The sequence below is a fragment of the Gracilinanus agilis genome, chromosome 3 (assembly GCF_016433145.1).
Source record: "Gracilinanus agilis isolate LMUSP501 chromosome 3, AgileGrace, whole genome shotgun sequence".
In the NCBI taxonomy this organism is placed as follows: domain Eukaryota; kingdom Metazoa; phylum Chordata; class Mammalia; order Didelphimorphia; family Didelphidae; genus Gracilinanus; species Gracilinanus agilis.
The window spans coordinates 225214699-225232085 of record NC_058132.1 but is presented as its reverse complement, the minus strand read 5'-3'; the positions used below and the strand labels follow the sequence as shown (position 1 = coordinate 225232085).

Genomic DNA, 17387 nt, shown 5'->3' with positions numbered 1-17387 from the left:
CCAAACTACAGCATTATTTGGTAGATTCAGGAATGTTTAAATGGGGAGTCATTAATAATAATGTATTTATTTATTTATTGTTGCTATTAATAATAATTTGATGCTATCCAAGATGGAAGTCTCTAGTAGAGTGTCTCACAGATAGGTTCTTACCTTTGCTCTGTTTAATACTTTAAATACTTTTCCCCCAAGTGTTAGCCATTTATAAATAAGTACCTTTGCTTTCCTACATACAATTCATTGTACTAATATCAACTTGTATATGTGGGGCGTGCATTCATTTGAGTTTTTCACGTCTATTTCACACAGCTTACGTGTACATGATTTTTCAGTGATAACTTAAAGGCACAGGTGGTATGCTTATCAAATTTGTAGGTCACAGAAAGATATGAGAAATAACTTACCTTGAATGCCCATCAGAATGCAGAAGCTCTTAGGCTAAAATGTTAGTTTGAAATTGATCTAGTGAAATTCCGCATAGATAAATCTAAAGTTTTTTTATTTGAGTATAAAAAAATCATCTTCACAAGTACAAAATGGGGGAAGACAGGCTAGAGGTAGTGAAAGTTTATCTGACAAAGGTCTGAGAGTTTTAGTCAACTGCCTGCTTAGTGTGTGGGCTGCTGGGTGTTCAGTGCATAGAGACTGGACGTGACCTCAGTTCAAATCCCGCCTCACACTCTTACTAAAATTGTGTGACCCAGAGCAGGTCACTCAACCTTTAACCCCATTTTCCTCAACTATAAAATGGGAATAATAATAGTACATTGTTGTGAGGATCCAATGACCCGCCGCCACAATTGCAAGGCTCTTAGCGTGATGCTTGGCACGGATTTTTCTTTTCCTTCAGTGTGCCTGCAGTTTGATATAGGAAGAGGAAGAAGCTAATGCAGTCTTGGAATTCAAGAGGAGGATAGTCTGGAAGACTAGGGTGCTGATAGTTTTGCTGAGTACTGTCCTGATCAGTTATTAGCAAATCAGGAAAGTCCTTGGGTAAACCTAAAAATGCCCAGAGGAGGACAATGGGGATGGTAAAAGACCTTAAGATCGTGCTGCCTGAGAATGAAGCCTCAGAGATAGCAGGCTCAAGAGGAAAAGACTTGGCACGGGATTTAGGGGACACGATAGCTACTTAATAGGTATTTGAAGGGCTAGCCATGGGGCAGACCCCCTCCCCCTTTTTTTTCCCCTGTTTGGCCCCTGAAATCAGAACTGTTAGAAATGGATGAATGTTATCTGGAGGTGTATTTAGGCTTAAAATGAAGGTGAACTTCTCTAATAATTAGAACTATCCCAAAGTGAAATGAGTGGTTTTATAGATGACTAGGTCCTTTCGTATTGTATCTAGTAAAGGCTAGATCACTTGGTATTGTAAAGGGCATGTTTTTTTCAGGTACAGATTGAACTGGATGGTCCTCTGAGGCCAGTCCTTCATGTTCAGAGATTGATGCCTCCTTGAAGAAGCTCAGAGAGAGTTCTGTAAATGTTGAATTTGTGAATCCATAGGAAAAAAATTCTAGTAGCAGAAATTTAATTGTAGTAGGCTTCCATGTGTAGTTAGGCAGAGATAGGACATTATCTGCCGATTTAAAGTCTTATGAGGGCCTGTGTTTGTGGTCTGAATACCAGCCTCCCAAGATTATGGGGAGACTTGCTGCCACAAGATTAGCCACTCCATGAAGAATTCTTTGGCCATGATAACTGACTTCAGAAATGCAGCTGACTACAAGATGCAGAAATGAACTACAGCTGTGTTTATCATTGGTAGATTCCAAAAAAGTATTTGACTGGATAAGAGAAAAACACAGTCTTAAGAGCTCTGGCGTGTCCCGTGTAAATGTTAAGATTGTGTAGATATTCTTTAATAGATGCAGGGACAAAGATAACATTGTTCAGTCATCTTCTCATCATCGATATGAAATGGGGCATGAAGTAGACAAATATTCACCCAACGTCAGGGAAAGTCTCCAACACAGAGAATAAATAAATGGAGCAGAGATTCTCTTATATCCTAGACCCTCGTGGCAGCCTGGTGGAGCCAATGGATCCCTGCTCAGAATGTCTTGAAAAGCATAAAATAAAAGATACCAAGTTCATGCACCCCAGGTTAAGAACTTCTACTATAAAGATAGTGATCTTGGGTATCTGTTTCACCAATACAGATTTCAACCCATATGCACTTTCTCTTCCTAAAACTCAAAAAATAAAATATGTATGCGAATGTTTTGAAAGAAGAAATTTTTTCATTTCCAATTTTCTTATGCTTTCCTCCTCATCCTTCACTGTACAGTTATCTAGAAGGCTGTTCCTCCCGTGTAGCCCTCCATCTCTCATCTCTCAGCCTTTGCCTTGCTTATCTCTCATGCCTAGAAAAATCTCCCACCTTACCTCTTGAGTCCTGGCTTCCTTCCAGATTCTTCTCAAGTCTCTTCTTCTACAGGAAGATTTCCCCAGTCTCTCTAGTTGTGGCTGCCTTCCCCTCTGAGTTTGTCTTTGCTCTACTCTTTGTAGATCTTGTATTTTCCTAATTATTTCCATGTTTTTTCCCCATTAAGACTGTGAGCTCCCTCCTGTGATGAGGGCCATTCTTTCCCCTTTCTTTATATTGCTAGCTCTTAGCACAGTGTCTGGAACATAATAAGAACTTAAATGCTTTTCCGCTAACCAAGTGATTAAGACTCTGCGTATACAAAGACAAAAAGTGAAATAATACCTGCCCTCCAGGAGCTGTGTGTTATGTCAGGAGAGACATTGATATGTATAAATAAATACAGCATGGATAGAAAATTAATACTGACCCTAGCAAAAAAAAAAAAAAGCAAAAAACCTGAATGAGCCTAAAGGTAAAGGATTGGGAGACAAAGGTAAGAATTTGAGGAGAGGAGCAAGTGAAAAGGGGTACTAGACTATGTGCTTAAGCAGGAGGTAGAAAAAGAGAGGGGAATAAGCCTTTATATATGTATCACCTTCTAGGTGTTAGGCACTATGCTGGCTGAGCACTTTTAAAATATTATTTTGATTCTTCCAACCACCCTGCAGGGGAAAGTACTGTTATTATCCTGATTTTACAGTTGAGGAAACTAAGGCAAACAGAAGTCAAGTGATTTGCTTAAGGTCACACAACCAGTAAGTGTTTGAGGCTGGATTTGAACTCGAGTATTTCTGATTCCAGGTCCATAGTGATAGTGTAAAGTTCCATTTCTTTCTCTATTGGATAAAAGATGCTTAAAACACCTATTCGGAAAAGTTTAAAGGATTTCAGTCAGAAGCTCAACAAACAAAATCTAAGCTACTATATAAAGATTTGGCTGTGTTTTATTATGAAACTGCATTTCCAAAGTTAATGTCAATGATCTAATCTCTCATCTTAAATTCAACACAGGTGCAAAAATACTTCTTGGAAATGAAGAATAAGATGCCTTCTTTATCCCCGATAGACAAAAATTGGCCAGCAAGACCTTACCTCTTCTTAGATTCTACTCACAAGGAACTAAAAAGAATTTTCCATTTGTGGAGGGTAAGATACCACATGATGCCACTTTTAGAGAATTTAACTTTTTGTTGAGTTTATATGAAAAAAGTATGTTTTTAAGAAATATTCCTTTCTACACATTAGAACAGAGAACATATTGCCTATCAGATTTATGGGTAAGAGAGGAATTTATGAGTCAATAAGAGATGGAAGAGCATTGTGGGATTAAATTAGATTATTTTGATTACATTAAATTTAAAAGTTTTGTATAAATAAAAGTAATGTAGCCAAGATTAGAAGGAAAGCAGAAAATTGGGGAAACATTTTTATAGACAGTTTCTTGGATAGAGGTCTCATATCTAAAATATAGAGAGAACTTGGTCAAATTTATGAGAGTAAGTCATCCCCCAATTGATAAATGGTCAAAAGATATGAACAGACAAATTTTGAATAAAGAAATTGAAGCCATATATAAGCATATGAAAAAATGCTCTAAATAACTACTGATTAGAGAAATACGAAAGAATTCTGAACTATCTCACACCTGTCATTGGCTAAAATGATAACTGGGCAAAATGACAAGTGGGGATGTGGAAAAATGGGAACACTAATACATTGTTGGTGGACCTCCAAGCTCATTTGGAGAGCATTTTGGAATTGTGCCCAGAGAGGTATGAAACTATATATGTATCTCTAGACATAGAAATATCATTGCTGGGTCTATTTCTTTAGAAGATCAGGAGAAAAGGAAAAGGTCCTGTATATTCCATAATATTTATAGTAGCTCTCCTTGTGGTGGCAAAGTACTGAAACTGAGATGATGTTCATCAACTGGGAAATGGCTGAACAAATTATGGCATATAATTGTGATGTAAAACTATTGCACCATCAGAAACAGTGGAGAGATTAATTTTTTTAACTTGGAAAGATCTGAAATAAGAGTGAAATGAGTAGAATCAAGAAAACAATATATGGCAACATAATTAATATTTGAAGAATAATTTGTGGCTGGGGAAATGGTGTTCTCAGAACCAAGCCTGAAACAAAGGGCTTTGTCTATAGTACAAGAAACAATCACATTATAATGATGAGGAAACAATAATTATACCTTATTAATTTTTTCCAAGAGACTATGAATTTTGGGGAGGTGAGAAACAAGAAGGAAAGATTTCGTCAGTGTAGGGAATTTCCAGTGAAACTCCCTCTACCAATACCAATTTGGAATTACTGGGCAATTTATAATTTTAGAAAAAGACCTTCTTCCTGACTCTGAGCAGGCTGACCACTGTTCTTCACCACCGTTGCCACTCGTGAGCGACATATAGTGTCAGAGAATGACAAAGTTTTCCTGACTCCAAAGCCGCCCCTCTGTCCGCCAGTGCGCTGTGCCTATTGCGATTGCTGTATTGATCTTGGAAGCAAAACTTCATTGTTTGGTTTCTCTCTAGAGTTGTTGTTGAAATTATTTAATTAAATTATTTAATTTAAAAGCAGTCAGTGAGCCAGCAAGAAACACCACGTCTGTTTTCCTCTTTCACGTTATACTTTGCAGTGTAAAAAATACAGAGACCAATTTACGGATCAGCGGAAACTTATCTATGAAGAGAAACTAGAGGCCAGTGAACTCTTCAAAGACAAGAAGGCCTTATACCCATCCAGGTACTATCTCTTTTACTCGCAAAAATAATTTGTTTTAAAAATTGGACAAATGGATGTGGAGGCAGTGATTCCAGTGGTATTTTCACTCTGTGACAAATAACTATTTCCTTATGTCACGAATTATTTGGTAACCCTAAAAAAATAAACACATTTACTATATACCTATGACCTATGTACATTAGTGAAATGGTGCTGACTGTTTTTCATCTAAATCATTGGTAACAAGTATGATGTTTTATGAAATAATTAGCTAGGAACCAGCTTTTAAAACACCTAATTATTATGAGCTATTCGGCATCATGATTGGGCACTCTCCATAATTTCCAGAAAATAAATAAAATTTCTTTTGGCTTTTTTTATAGTAATTATTGTTCAAATTGCCCTGCTTTATAAATCCATGAAATTGGTCAGAACTGCACTTTTACATGATGAAATTGGAAGAGTGAATCAATTTGGAGCTTTTTCAGGGTTTCTTAGCCCCCATAAATGGTGCCCCTAGCTCTGCTAACTCATTGTGCTTAAATTAATTGACATGTGCAGCTAGCTGATTCCCGATGTAATAGGCCCACAGCTCTTATAAATAAAGAACAAATTGCTAATTGCAGGTGCAAAAAGAGAAGCCATTCTTTCAATATCAGTGCCTTGCCCTACTTTTCTAACCATGTCTCCTAATAATCATTTTTCCTTCTGAATAGTATACTTTTTTCACTTGATGATTGCAAAAAAGTAGCTTATTAAGTCTTAAATAGGCTTTATGGCAGTTTTATCATTTTCTTCCAAAAAAGAGCAGCTAAGAATAAAAATGTATTGCCCAATGTTTTTGAAGGCTTGCACATGGAGAGAATTAGATCACTATATTGGGAATATTATTCCTCTTCCAGAACTTTCCCTAAGTGATCAGATTCACTCTTCTAGAGCAATAGAGATGGCAAAAAATTTTTTTATAAAGAATAACTGGATTGTTCCTTAAATCATGACATGTTGAAATTAGATATTTGCCCTTTTTTGGAAATCAATTTTATGTTAACATAACATACATGTTTTAGAAATTGAACATGAATTTTTTGATGTAGGTTTTCTGATGGTGGTTATTCAGAAACAACTCATGCTAAGTACAATAATTAGCAGAATTTAAGTAGCATTTTGGTTAATTCAAATGGTTTGCAGTTTAACTGTTAAATTGCTGCTTGAGAATTTTTTTTTTTTAAAATAACAACAGTCTTTTCCTTGGTAGTTTGGTTGGTTGGTGGGTTTGCTGGTCTACAGCATTGCCAGGAATAGAATGATGTGCTATCACCTAAGTTTTTTATGGCATCGCAACTCTTGGGGAACTGTTTCATGACAAACCTAACAGTCTCTTCCCCAGTCACCCACCCACTTCTCAAGCACTGAGAATTTTATTTGCAATTTTAAGAACTCTGTAGCTCAGATTAAGGCTTCTCAGGCCCTGCTGGCAGCTGTGGGCCATTGGTGTTCACAAAGATGCACATGTCAGAGGGTAGGTCAACTCAAAAGAAGAGATGGAAGCCTGGGACTTAGGGGGCACTGTCAAACAGTAGAAAGAACCTGGAAAGGATCAAAAGATCTGCTTCTGGTTAGAGTGCAAATTCTGCCTCGGGGGCGTATTACTTTTCACTTTGGACAAGCTATTAGACCTCCCTGGGCCTCAGTTTCCTTTCTTTAGAATGAGAGGATTAGGCAGGGATCTCTGGGGGTCCCTTCCAATTCTAGGTCTGAAATTTTATTACATATAAATGATTATACTTTGTTAGAATTATATGTTATTAGAATTAATAAGTTAAGTCAAGCAAATACTCTAAATTTTTTCTTTTGTCATGACGCTTGTCTCCTTTCCAGTTTTATTCTGTGAGAGTGACTTGATATGATTGCAGTTTTCTGATTTATTTCCTATTCAGAGCCTTACTTAAAAGATCTAGAGTGGGAAAAGGCTTTTTCCTTCTGTATTAGATTTTTCTGCATGTAGTTATTCTAAAATGAATTTTATTTCTCTACTCTATGGAAATCTGTGGATTTCTCTTCCTCTTGGACCCTGAAATTTTTCTTTTTTATTGTGTCAGGGGGTGGTGGTACCTTTTTTCCCATCACCACACTTTATGAAAAGCTGCTAATAAATGTTTTGGGGACAGCTGCACTTAAGACTTTTATTTCATGCAGTATTGTGCACCCAAGATGTGGTGTCCCTTAGCGATTTCCTAAGTTGGGTGCCTCATGAGGTGTAGAGTAAAAAACTGAAATCTCCAGCAAATGCTATGGCAATATCAAGAAATTTGATGTGAACAGAATCAATTTGCATTTTTTTCTGGGGTCAAGGACTAGGTGCAAGTGATAAAAGATGGTAATAGATGAAAATTTGAATAGCTGCTTTTTTCATTAAAGTAGAAGGTATCTTAGGTTTCAAATCCATATCATATCAACCCTGACTGTTCTGTACCAGTGTACCATCTATTGAAAACTATTCACAGAGTATTTTCTTTTCTATTATTGTAGTGTCAGCCAGCCATTCCAAGGGGCATACCTGGAAATCAGTAAGGATCCCAAGTATAAGAAACTCAAAGATGCCATTGAAGAAAAAATCATCATTGCTGAAGTTGTGAACAAAATTAACCGAGCTAATGGGAAGGTAAATTGCTAACAGTGAAAACTTACTAAAAATGTAAATGTTTGGATAGTTTTACCTGCACCCAAATATTAATGAACGTTTTAAATTTTTTCTTGGGTTTTTGTTAGAGTCACCATGTAGGATACTAGCTACATTGTTGGGGCAGAGGCGAGGGCTCTGGGATTTAGAACCAGTATAATTTCGGGCAAGCTCTTCCCACCTTTATTCTCAACATTTTCATCTGAAAAATGGCAGGATTATAAGAGAATGATTGGAGCTGGGATTTTAAGAATATCCACACCATAGTATTATTTTTTGCCTGGAAAGATTATGGCCCAACTCAGAGAAGGTGTAAGACTCATTTGTGACACACCAAGGCAAAAACGTAGGGCTCACTGGTTTACACTGATATAACACCCTTTGAGAACCACAGAATTTATGGTCTTTAAAGTCCCTTCCAGCTCTGAATTCTATGATCCTGTTTTTCCTCATGGTGTTAGACTGGATAGCGTGATAGAGCCAAGAAAAATTTGACACAAAATAGACTTTTAAAACATTTAAGAGGGGGCAGCTGGGTGACTCAGTGAATTTAGAGACAGGCAGTCCTGGGTTCAAATTTGGCCTGGGACACTTCCTAGCTGTGTGACCCTGGGCAAGTCACTTGATCCCCATTGCCTAGCCATTACCACCACTATTCTGCCTTGGAACCACTAGACAGCATTGATTCTAAATGTAAGGTAAGGATTTTAAAAAGAGAAAGAAAGAAACCTTGGGGTCTATTTAGTGCATTTCTTTCTTTTTTCTAAAAGTGAGAAAAACTGAGTCCTTGGAAATTGAAATCAGTCGCCCAAGCAAGTTAGTGATAGAATTGAAACAACCACCTAATTCTCTGATTCTACAGAGAATATCACTTTGCCTCTATCATGTCATCTAACATGCTCACTAGATTTACCCATGTATGTACAAAGTAATGTATTCTGGAATCAGATTATGTTCTGGAAATAATTTATGTTGCTTACAATTTTTAATGGAGGGGAGGGTTGTTGCCAATCCATTGTTTTTATTACAAAATCCTTTATTATTTACATCTTGGTCATTCCTCTGGCCTTTTTTTTCTTTTCCCTTCAGTGTGCATCCAGAATTTTCCTTCTAACGAATAATAATCTGCTTCTTGCTGATCAAAAGTCTGGACATATCAAGTCAGAAGTCCCCCTGGGGGATGTTACAAAAGTGTCCATGAGCTCACAAAACGATGGCTTCTTTGCTGTGCACCTAAAAGAGGTAAATTTCGAGTCGATTTTCTGCTATACAGCTAATTGTTTTAAAAAGTAGGAAAATCTTGTTTTAAAGACTTCCCAGTGTGGCTATTTGTGTCATCTGAGGCATATACTGAATTTGGCCACTATCAAGTTCTACCCATTTTGGGTAAATGGAAACCAGCTTGTACAAGTGGACTTTTCTGGTCATTAAGTGACTACTTAACTTTAATTATGTTTGATATGTTCACTTAACTATTCCCTTATTGAATAACTTTTTCTCAGGTGCCTATTACCGCGCTCAAATGTATACAATTATTAGATAAAAGTAGCATAAAGATACATACATGCGCGTCCTTTTCTTCTTTGTCAATGTGCATTTAGCAAATTTCAACCATGTGAAGAAGGGGGTATTGGAGAGAGAAAACCTGATGATGACAATGACTATTTTTCAGACACACTCTGTTTTGACAAGACTGACCAGTACTTCCTCTCCAGGACCTTTAAGAATATGAATTCAGGAGCTAGTCACACCCCTGAATCTTACCCCATGTAATCTTCGTTCACAATTCTTTTGTGCCCAGCCTCCCCCTCTTGCAAATGTAATGATTACTCCCAAGTTCTTTGCAGAGCAGTTAAGAGAATATTAGGTAAATTCCATCTAGGACATTGAACAACTTGGAAGAAATGAGGCTTTTGTAAATATATAAGTCTCTGAGACCTAAATCTGCTCTTGAGAAAAAACAGTTCTTTTGCATCTGTTACAAAATTACTCTTGTTTTCTAGGTGCCAAGAATCTATGACTTCTTTCTTTTAGGTTAGAAGCTCTAAAGCTGGGTAACACAGAACAGAAACCCCCCCCCCCCCCCCAATTCCAAGGAATCCCCGAACTTCAATGTGGAAAATATTGCACAGTTTCCTTGTTAGTAAGATAGGAATAATAATAATTGTTCAAATATTAATATAATAATTGTAAAGGATAAAATATAATAATTGTAAGGCATTTAGCACAATGTCTGGCACATAGTAAATACTATATAAATGTTTGCTCTCGTTATTATTGTTTATTATCCTTAAAACATAATCTTGCCTTTTTGTTTTTAACTCTCATTCACTTCCTTTTAGGGCTCAGGAGCAGCTAGCAAAGGAGATTTTCTCTTCAGCAGTGACCACCTCATTGAAATGGCCACCAAGCTTTATCGAACCACCCTAAGCCAAACCAAACAGAAACTCAACATTGAAATTTCAGATGAGTATGTTTGTTTTTTCTTTTGGTCATTAATTTTCCTTCATTTCTTCTTTCTTAATTCAGACTTCTTACCTACATCCTTTTTCTAGTGTGTTTTTTGGGATTACTAATGCTTATATTAACCTGAATAAATGAGACTTTAAAACTAAGAATTAAATATTGGCAGTACTCATCACCAGGTGAAACTGGGGAATAAAACAGCAAGCCTCCCTTTTGATTTGAGTTTTTTAAAATACTTTTGGGAATGATGTTGAAATGTCAGAAGTCCCCCATTTGTTAAATACGAGGACATCTTTTTTTAAAATATTTTGATTTACAGTTTTAATTTTTTGTCACTTTGTACAGCTTAACTTCTCAGAGCCCCCAGGCTATTTTCTAAGCCAGTAGTTTTAATAATAAGTTGTGGAAAAGATGCCAAATTGCCTTGGTAGGGAGATTTTCCTCATTGAGGATTCCTTATGCTAGAGAAATAACAAGTGCCAATTCTCTCAATTCCTATTTTAATTTTACTTGTTTCAGCAAGTGGTTTATTATATATATTTTTTTTATGCCCAGACACAGGTGCACTCTACATAGTCTTCCCAGCAGCAATTAAATCTAAATTAACCACAGGGCTCAAGGCTTAATGAGTTCTAGTTAATTTATTTTTTTAGCTTAGCTAAGGGCTGACCAGAGAACCCGTTGTGTTTCAGCTTTTGCTGGAAATCTTTTGAAAATAATGCTCTTCTCTTTCCGGCCCTTAGGATGGAAAGCCTAGAAAGCTTGATTCAAACTTTTTTCATTGAGATTCTCCACCTTTAATGTCTTTCCTCTCTGTACCCCACCAGAGTTTGTGGAGGCAAAAGGTGAATGGGTGATTTGCCTTGCTTACCTCCTCTCCTACAAAGAACAGAGGGATGAGGTTCTGGCTCCTTTGGTAATATCTGATTGAGCTTTGGGAATTGATTCTAGATGTTTCTAGAACCTGGACCCCATTTCTTCTTATCTTTGCCTGCCAAAAGCTTCCTGTTCTGTAAGGCTCAGATCAGGCGTGCTCCTGCCTTAAGATTGCTGATAATGGGGCAGCTAGATGGCTCAGTGGATGGAGAGCCAGGCCTGGAAATGGGAGGTCCTGGGTTCAAATTTGGCCTTAGACACTTCCTAACAGTGGGACCCTGAGCAAGTCACTTGACCCTCCCATTACCTAGCCCTGACCTCTCTTCTGCTTGGGAACTGATACTTAGTATCATTTCTAAGACATAAGATAAGGGTTTAAAAAAAAAAAAAGATTGTTTATGACACTTTGTCTAGGCTCATACCATAATTATGTTATGTATCAGATGTCTCTTCCTTCCCACCATTAGGCTATAGTTTCTTGAAGGAACTCTATCACTTGTATTTTTGGCATCCTGGTATTATTCATACAAAGGATCCAATGCAACAATATAGGGAAAGCTTTCTGCATACTTTAAAGCACTTATAAATGTCACTTTTATTATTTAAGTCATTAACATTTGTTGAATTAGATTTTCCCTGGGGAAACATTTCCTAAAAAAAGAAGATCCTCATCTTTATCCTGGCCAGGCTGAAGGCACCAATTTTTCTGACCCTCTGCCACAGACTTATCAGACCTGTCTAGAAGGCATTTCAGATTTAAGCAAAAATTTGTCAAAAAGCCACCGGGCAGCTGGGTAGCTCAGTGGATTGAGAGTCAGGCCTAGAGACAGGAGGTCCTAGGTTCAAATCTGGCCTCAGACACTTCCCAGCTGTGTGACCCTGGGCAAGTCATTTAACCCCCATGCCTAGCCCTTACCTCTCTTCTGCCTTGGAGCCAATACACAGTATTCACTTCAAGCCAGAAGGTAAGGGTTTAAAAAAAAAGCCACCAGAGGGACAAGCATCCCAGAACAGCACTATATTTGTCTGTCTCAAATGGATTCATTTCCATTTCATCCTTTGTCTTGTAGACAGACACTCTTAGAGGTTAGGCTCAGTATCATTTTTGGAAGGAAAAGCAGTTATTTCCAACACTGCTAGTTTCTGTAACCATTATTGAGCAACGGGGTTGGCAAATTACAGGGAGAATGGCAGAAGGCGAGTCCAGCCAATGCTGTTGTCTCTATAAGTAGACACTGGATGAGACAGAGAAGGCTGCAGCGTCACACCAGCCAGATACCCAGCTGCTTCAGCTCTTTTTGTTTCTCTTGTGCCATAGAATTGACACATCTAGAATATTTCTGGCTAATCTGTGGAGTATATAGTGATGTTTAGAATGAGAGCCCAGCTTATTGTAAGCTCTGTGTATTTGTTTTATGAATGATTTGAAAATTTCATGCATTCTGCAAGAAAAAAAAATCCACATTTTTGTAAATGATATTCATTCAAACAGCAGGCCTGGCTCTCAATACACTGAGCCACCCAGCTGCCCCCAGTTTTGTATATTTTTAACTGTATATAGCATTAATTGGTTGAGAGAACTGTTTGGAGAGTGGTACATGGAGAACTCCATAGATGGGCACTATATCTTGATATAGACTATAGTTCTGCCATTGTTAATACATTTTTCTTCCTTTTTTTCTTTTAAACTCTTAACCTTATATTTTAGAAATGGTACTGAGGGTCAGTTCCAAGGAAAAGGAGCCAAGGGTTAGGCAATTAGGGTTAAATGACTTGTCCAGAATCACACAGCTAGGATGTTTATACACTCTTCTGAAGAGGTCTCATGCTAAAAACATTTTGGGAAAAATTGTCACCATCCATGTATTTTCTAGAACCTCTGAGCTGGAAAGAGATCTCGCAGTCCATTCAGTCCAACCCACCTAGACTGGAGCAGAAATTTCCCTGAAAGTATTCCTTAAAAATGTGCACTAACTGCTTTCAGTATTTTAGTTTAACTTTAAAAGACTGTTCATCCACCCCACCCCATCCCTTTCAGAAAAAAGTAATACAAAACCATATGTGAGAATAGAATGCTTCCTTCTCGTGCTCTTGGCTTCAAAAGATCCAGCCCATTCAAAGCCACGGGAAGTGGTGTATTTTTAAATTAAGGCTGAGCCAAGTCTTGGCATATCAAATTTCATCCTAGCGTGTAATGTCTGAAAGAATCGGGTTGTCCAGCCCTTGAAATGGAGACTTAAAAACATCGGCACTGTTTACATCTTCATTGTTGCTATGGATTTCTTAGTGCTTGTATTCATTTTCTTTCTCTGTGCTTCTACTGGGAACATTTCTACCACTGCTCCATAAGAAACCCATAAAAGAGACTGTAAAATTTAACTCTGCCCTGTGTCCGTAGAGGCTTTCCAGAGAGCAGGGCTGGGAGTCAGGGAATCCTGGGTTTCAGATCCAAGTTGGGGTTGACCGTGATGCACTGCTAGGAATATATGATTCAGAAATGGAGGAACAGGAATCTCAGCTATTCCAGGTGACCTAAAGGCTCATCAGCTCTCTTGGCCTCAATTCTTCATCAGTAAAATGAAGGAATTAAAATAAACGGCTCCATCTTACTTTCCAGCTTGAAATTTATGATCCGATGAACCTGCCTCTGGTACTCCTGGCTGTGTCACCTTTTTCTGCAGGTCGTTTAGCCTGGATGTCCTTCAGACAATTCACTAGGACTCAGCATCTTAGCTCGCCCCTACCTAGAAAATAAAATCACAGCTCCTTGTGTACTTGTGCAGCGTGCGTATTGTGTCTAGAATCAGTCACCACGCATTTATTAAGTGCCCACCTTCCTTATTTTTGGTTAATTGAATTTGAAGCACCTTTGCAGAATTAAGAACAACAACAACAAAAGCAGAAGCACAATGTATTTCGAATGTTAGCTTCTCCATTTCAGAAAGTGAGTCTAATCATCCCAAGACCTTCGTGCCTCAGAAAGCTGCCATAAATAAGAATTATGATGCATCATTTTCGTTAGCGATAAAGCTGATGTTAGCATGACATTATCGGACACAGTGGTGGGAGTTAGTGTGCTAATGAATCAGAGAAAATGCTCGCTCCGTCCAGGTCAGCGGCCAGGGCGTTTGTTTTTAAGTCATTGTTTAGTAGCATAATGTGTGTTTCCGCTCCTATGCTTTACTTACCAATTTTCTCCTCTCTCCTAGGTTCCTGGTTCAATTCAGGCAGGACAAAGTGTGTGTGAAGTTTATACAGGGCAACCAGAAAAATGGTAGCGTCCCAACCTGCAAGCGAAAAAACAACCGTCTCCTCGAAGTGGCCGTACCTTAACCGCAGTCCCATCCTCGGTGTCTCATGGACTCATTTCTTTATCATAGTGCAATTGTAGGGTTTTATTGTGGGAGGGGGGAGGACAGCGTTGTCCACTGGGGGATTGATTGCCGGTGGTAAATAGTGTTAGAGATCCTTGGCAAAGTATTTTGACTAATCAACCTTTTAATCTTTTCTTACTGGAGTAGTTTTAACCCCTGAAATGCAAACTCTGTCCAGTGACAGGATTTTGGAGACTAACGATGCTTGTTCTCTTGTTTTAGTCATTCAGCAGCTGTAAATTGGCACGTGACTGACAGAATATTAATATGTTAGGATAGAAATCAGACCAAGGTCCTGCCATGAAGGACAGTGAAACCTTACTTGGACGTTTTTTTCCCCCCAAACACATTGACTTCAGGCATTTTAACTTAGTGCTAAGAGTTGGCTAACTGATAGACTGGAAACATTGAAACCAAAATGGTAACTTCTGTAAACAGCATTAAGAACTGTGTAATCTGATCATTAATAGACCATAGGGCAAGGAGGACTGTTTCCAGGAGGCAGAAGGAATGTAAGACTGAGTGCATAGAAAGCCCATGCATGTGGTTTCTATTTGAAGAAGAAAATCTGGTGTTTAGAAAGGACTTTTGAATTTTATTCATATTATTTGTAATGATTTTAAGTTGTAGAAAGCATCACATTCTTATTTTAAAAGAAGTGACAGTAGATTCCTCTCATTTTCCAAAGCAGTGCAGTGAAGATATATCTTTCTCTGATGCTTATTCCTTTGTTTTTAGTTAACATTAGATGAGTCTACGTAATGCTGATGCCTGCAGAGTGCTATTATCATCACAGTTCAGGTAGCTATTTAAACAGCTAGTTAAGTGAAGGGTGAGAGCCTTTTCAGATATTGGCATATGGCCTTACAATGTGCAATAAAGCATTCAAGACCTTTTTTGGGAAAGTTATTTATAAAACACTTTTGTGTGTAAGAGGTGATTGGTACATCTTGCATATCTTATGCAAGGATTAAAGTGGGTTTGTTTATTAATTTGTAGGACTTTTTTTTTCAAATTTACACTAAAGTTCTCAATTTGGAAACTATTCTTGGAATTAAAGAGTTTCTTAATTTGGGGAGATGATGTATATAAATTGGTATTATGTTAAATAATAAAATTGTTCTAATTCGGTGCTTTTTGGTATTCCTATGTTGTAATCATACTTTGTATTCAAACTATTTTCTCTATGTCTTGTGCCTGATGTATTGTGTGCACAAAAAAAAAAATTTCACAAAGTTTACTTTATGTTTTCAGTGTAACTGATTTCTCACTTATCTTTATAAACAAGAAATGTTCATTGAAAATATTAGTTTTCTTTTTTCTTTTTAGATGGAAAAAAAACTATTCACATAAGGAGATTCTTCAAGTCATTTTTCTTTGTTAATGTATGAAAAGACTCTAGTTGGCATTTTTCAGTCCAGTAGAATTCCTTTAGTGATCAGTTAAATGATGATCTCTGAATTATAGATTAGAACTATAGGCACAAATGTACTTTAGCCCAAGATGACAGGAGTATTCAAATTTTTTATTGGTTTACTTAAATTCAGAATTAACAACTAAATACCTCATTATATCATATAAGTCATTTCTTATATTATCGAGAAATAAGGCTATTATTGCCATGTGTGTGAAACATACTCACACATGTATATTTATACACACATGTATCCTTTGAAAATATCAGTGAAACTTTATGAACCATACTGTTCATCTCCTACAGATGGAATATTTAGCTTCAAACTCCTTATGGAATGTTTTTATATGACATTTTCTTATAACCAGAAAAGTTTTCAAAAATGATTTTTCTTTAAGTAGAGATTTGTCTTTTGCTTCACATGTGGTAGAATGAAAGATTCATATCAATAAAAGTTCACATAGTTTTTGATCACTTTTTTTAAAACCATAGAATTCTCAGGATGGTGATGTTTTACTTTATTGTGGGGAAATGGGCTATTCAACTTTCTCAGAAAAGCTTTCTCCCTTGGTGTAGCATCACTGTGTCTCCTTCAATCCAAGCTTACAGGAGGAAATAATCTCTGTAACATTGAGTGGGAGTTAAAATTGCCTTCTAAGGACTCAGGAAGTCACAAATTTAGCAAAAAAATGGATGCAAGTTTTTTGTTTTTGTTATATATGCGTAATAGCATTTGGATCCAATTTGAAATTCCCCTAAAGCAATCATTTTATAGTTTTCAGCACATAAAAAAAAAGTTTGTGGCATATTTTAAATTAAGGATTGCCTGCCTCTTAAATTGTCCAGATCATCTCCTTCCTTGGAAGTGGTCCCCATTTCAGCTTGGAGAAGGAGCAATGCTTATCCACCAGAGTTGGGAATCGAGAGGGAACCCACAGCTTCCAATTGGCCAACTCCAAGAGCATTTTTTTTTTAAAGTTTGGGACTATCTTTACGTTATTAATCTCGACTGATTGTTCAAGACAAAGCCCTAAAAATAGTTAGAAGCTCTTCAGCTTACAGTAGCCAAGCACAGACACTCATTCCTTCAGCCAGAACTTGAGATGTATAGCAACAAGCACATCTCAGAATTTCTGTGGAATCTGTTCTGACCACGAGGAGGATCTCCCAGTGGGAGATCATTCTTTCCTAAGCCTAAGGATTTGACTCATGCAGTTGCTCAGAATCTATTTTAAAAGAGGTTTCCATCCCTTTTGAAAAAGGGAATAAGGAGGGATTCGAGAGTTACAAAGGACAGGTACCAGCCTTGGCCGTAACACCCCTGACCAAACTCTGCCGTGTTCTACAAGGCTGGGATAAAGAACCACTGTTCGAGGGGTACAGGAGCTTTGCTCTGTGACTTAGAACTGCAGCCTGGAAAGCAGAAGCCTAGAAGGGGGATGAGTTAACTCCAGTTTGAACTCTGTA

At 37.5% G+C, this 17387-nt stretch overlaps 1 protein-coding gene across 4 annotated transcripts in view; it reads left to right on the top strand.

Annotated features, from left to right (window-relative positions):
- MYO1B (myosin IB) overlaps positions 1-16047 on the top strand; it is a 222777-nt gene extending 206730 nt beyond the window's left edge. For all 4 annotated transcript variants that reach the window (XM_044669689.1, XM_044669687.1, XM_044669685.1 and 1 more), the window contains 6 exons: positions 3383-3517; positions 5025-5131; positions 7640-7772; positions 8880-9032; positions 10133-10260; positions 14342-16047. In XM_044669689.1, the coding sequence (XP_044525624.1) occupies positions 3383-3517; positions 5025-5131; positions 7640-7772; positions 8880-9032; positions 10133-10260; positions 14342-14465 (780 nt within the window). In that variant the 3' untranslated portion in view covers positions 14466-16047. The remainder of the gene's footprint in view (positions 1-3382; positions 3518-5024; positions 5132-7639; positions 7773-8879; positions 9033-10132; positions 10261-14341) is intronic.
- The last annotated feature ends 1340 nt before the right edge of the window (positions 16048-17387 follow it).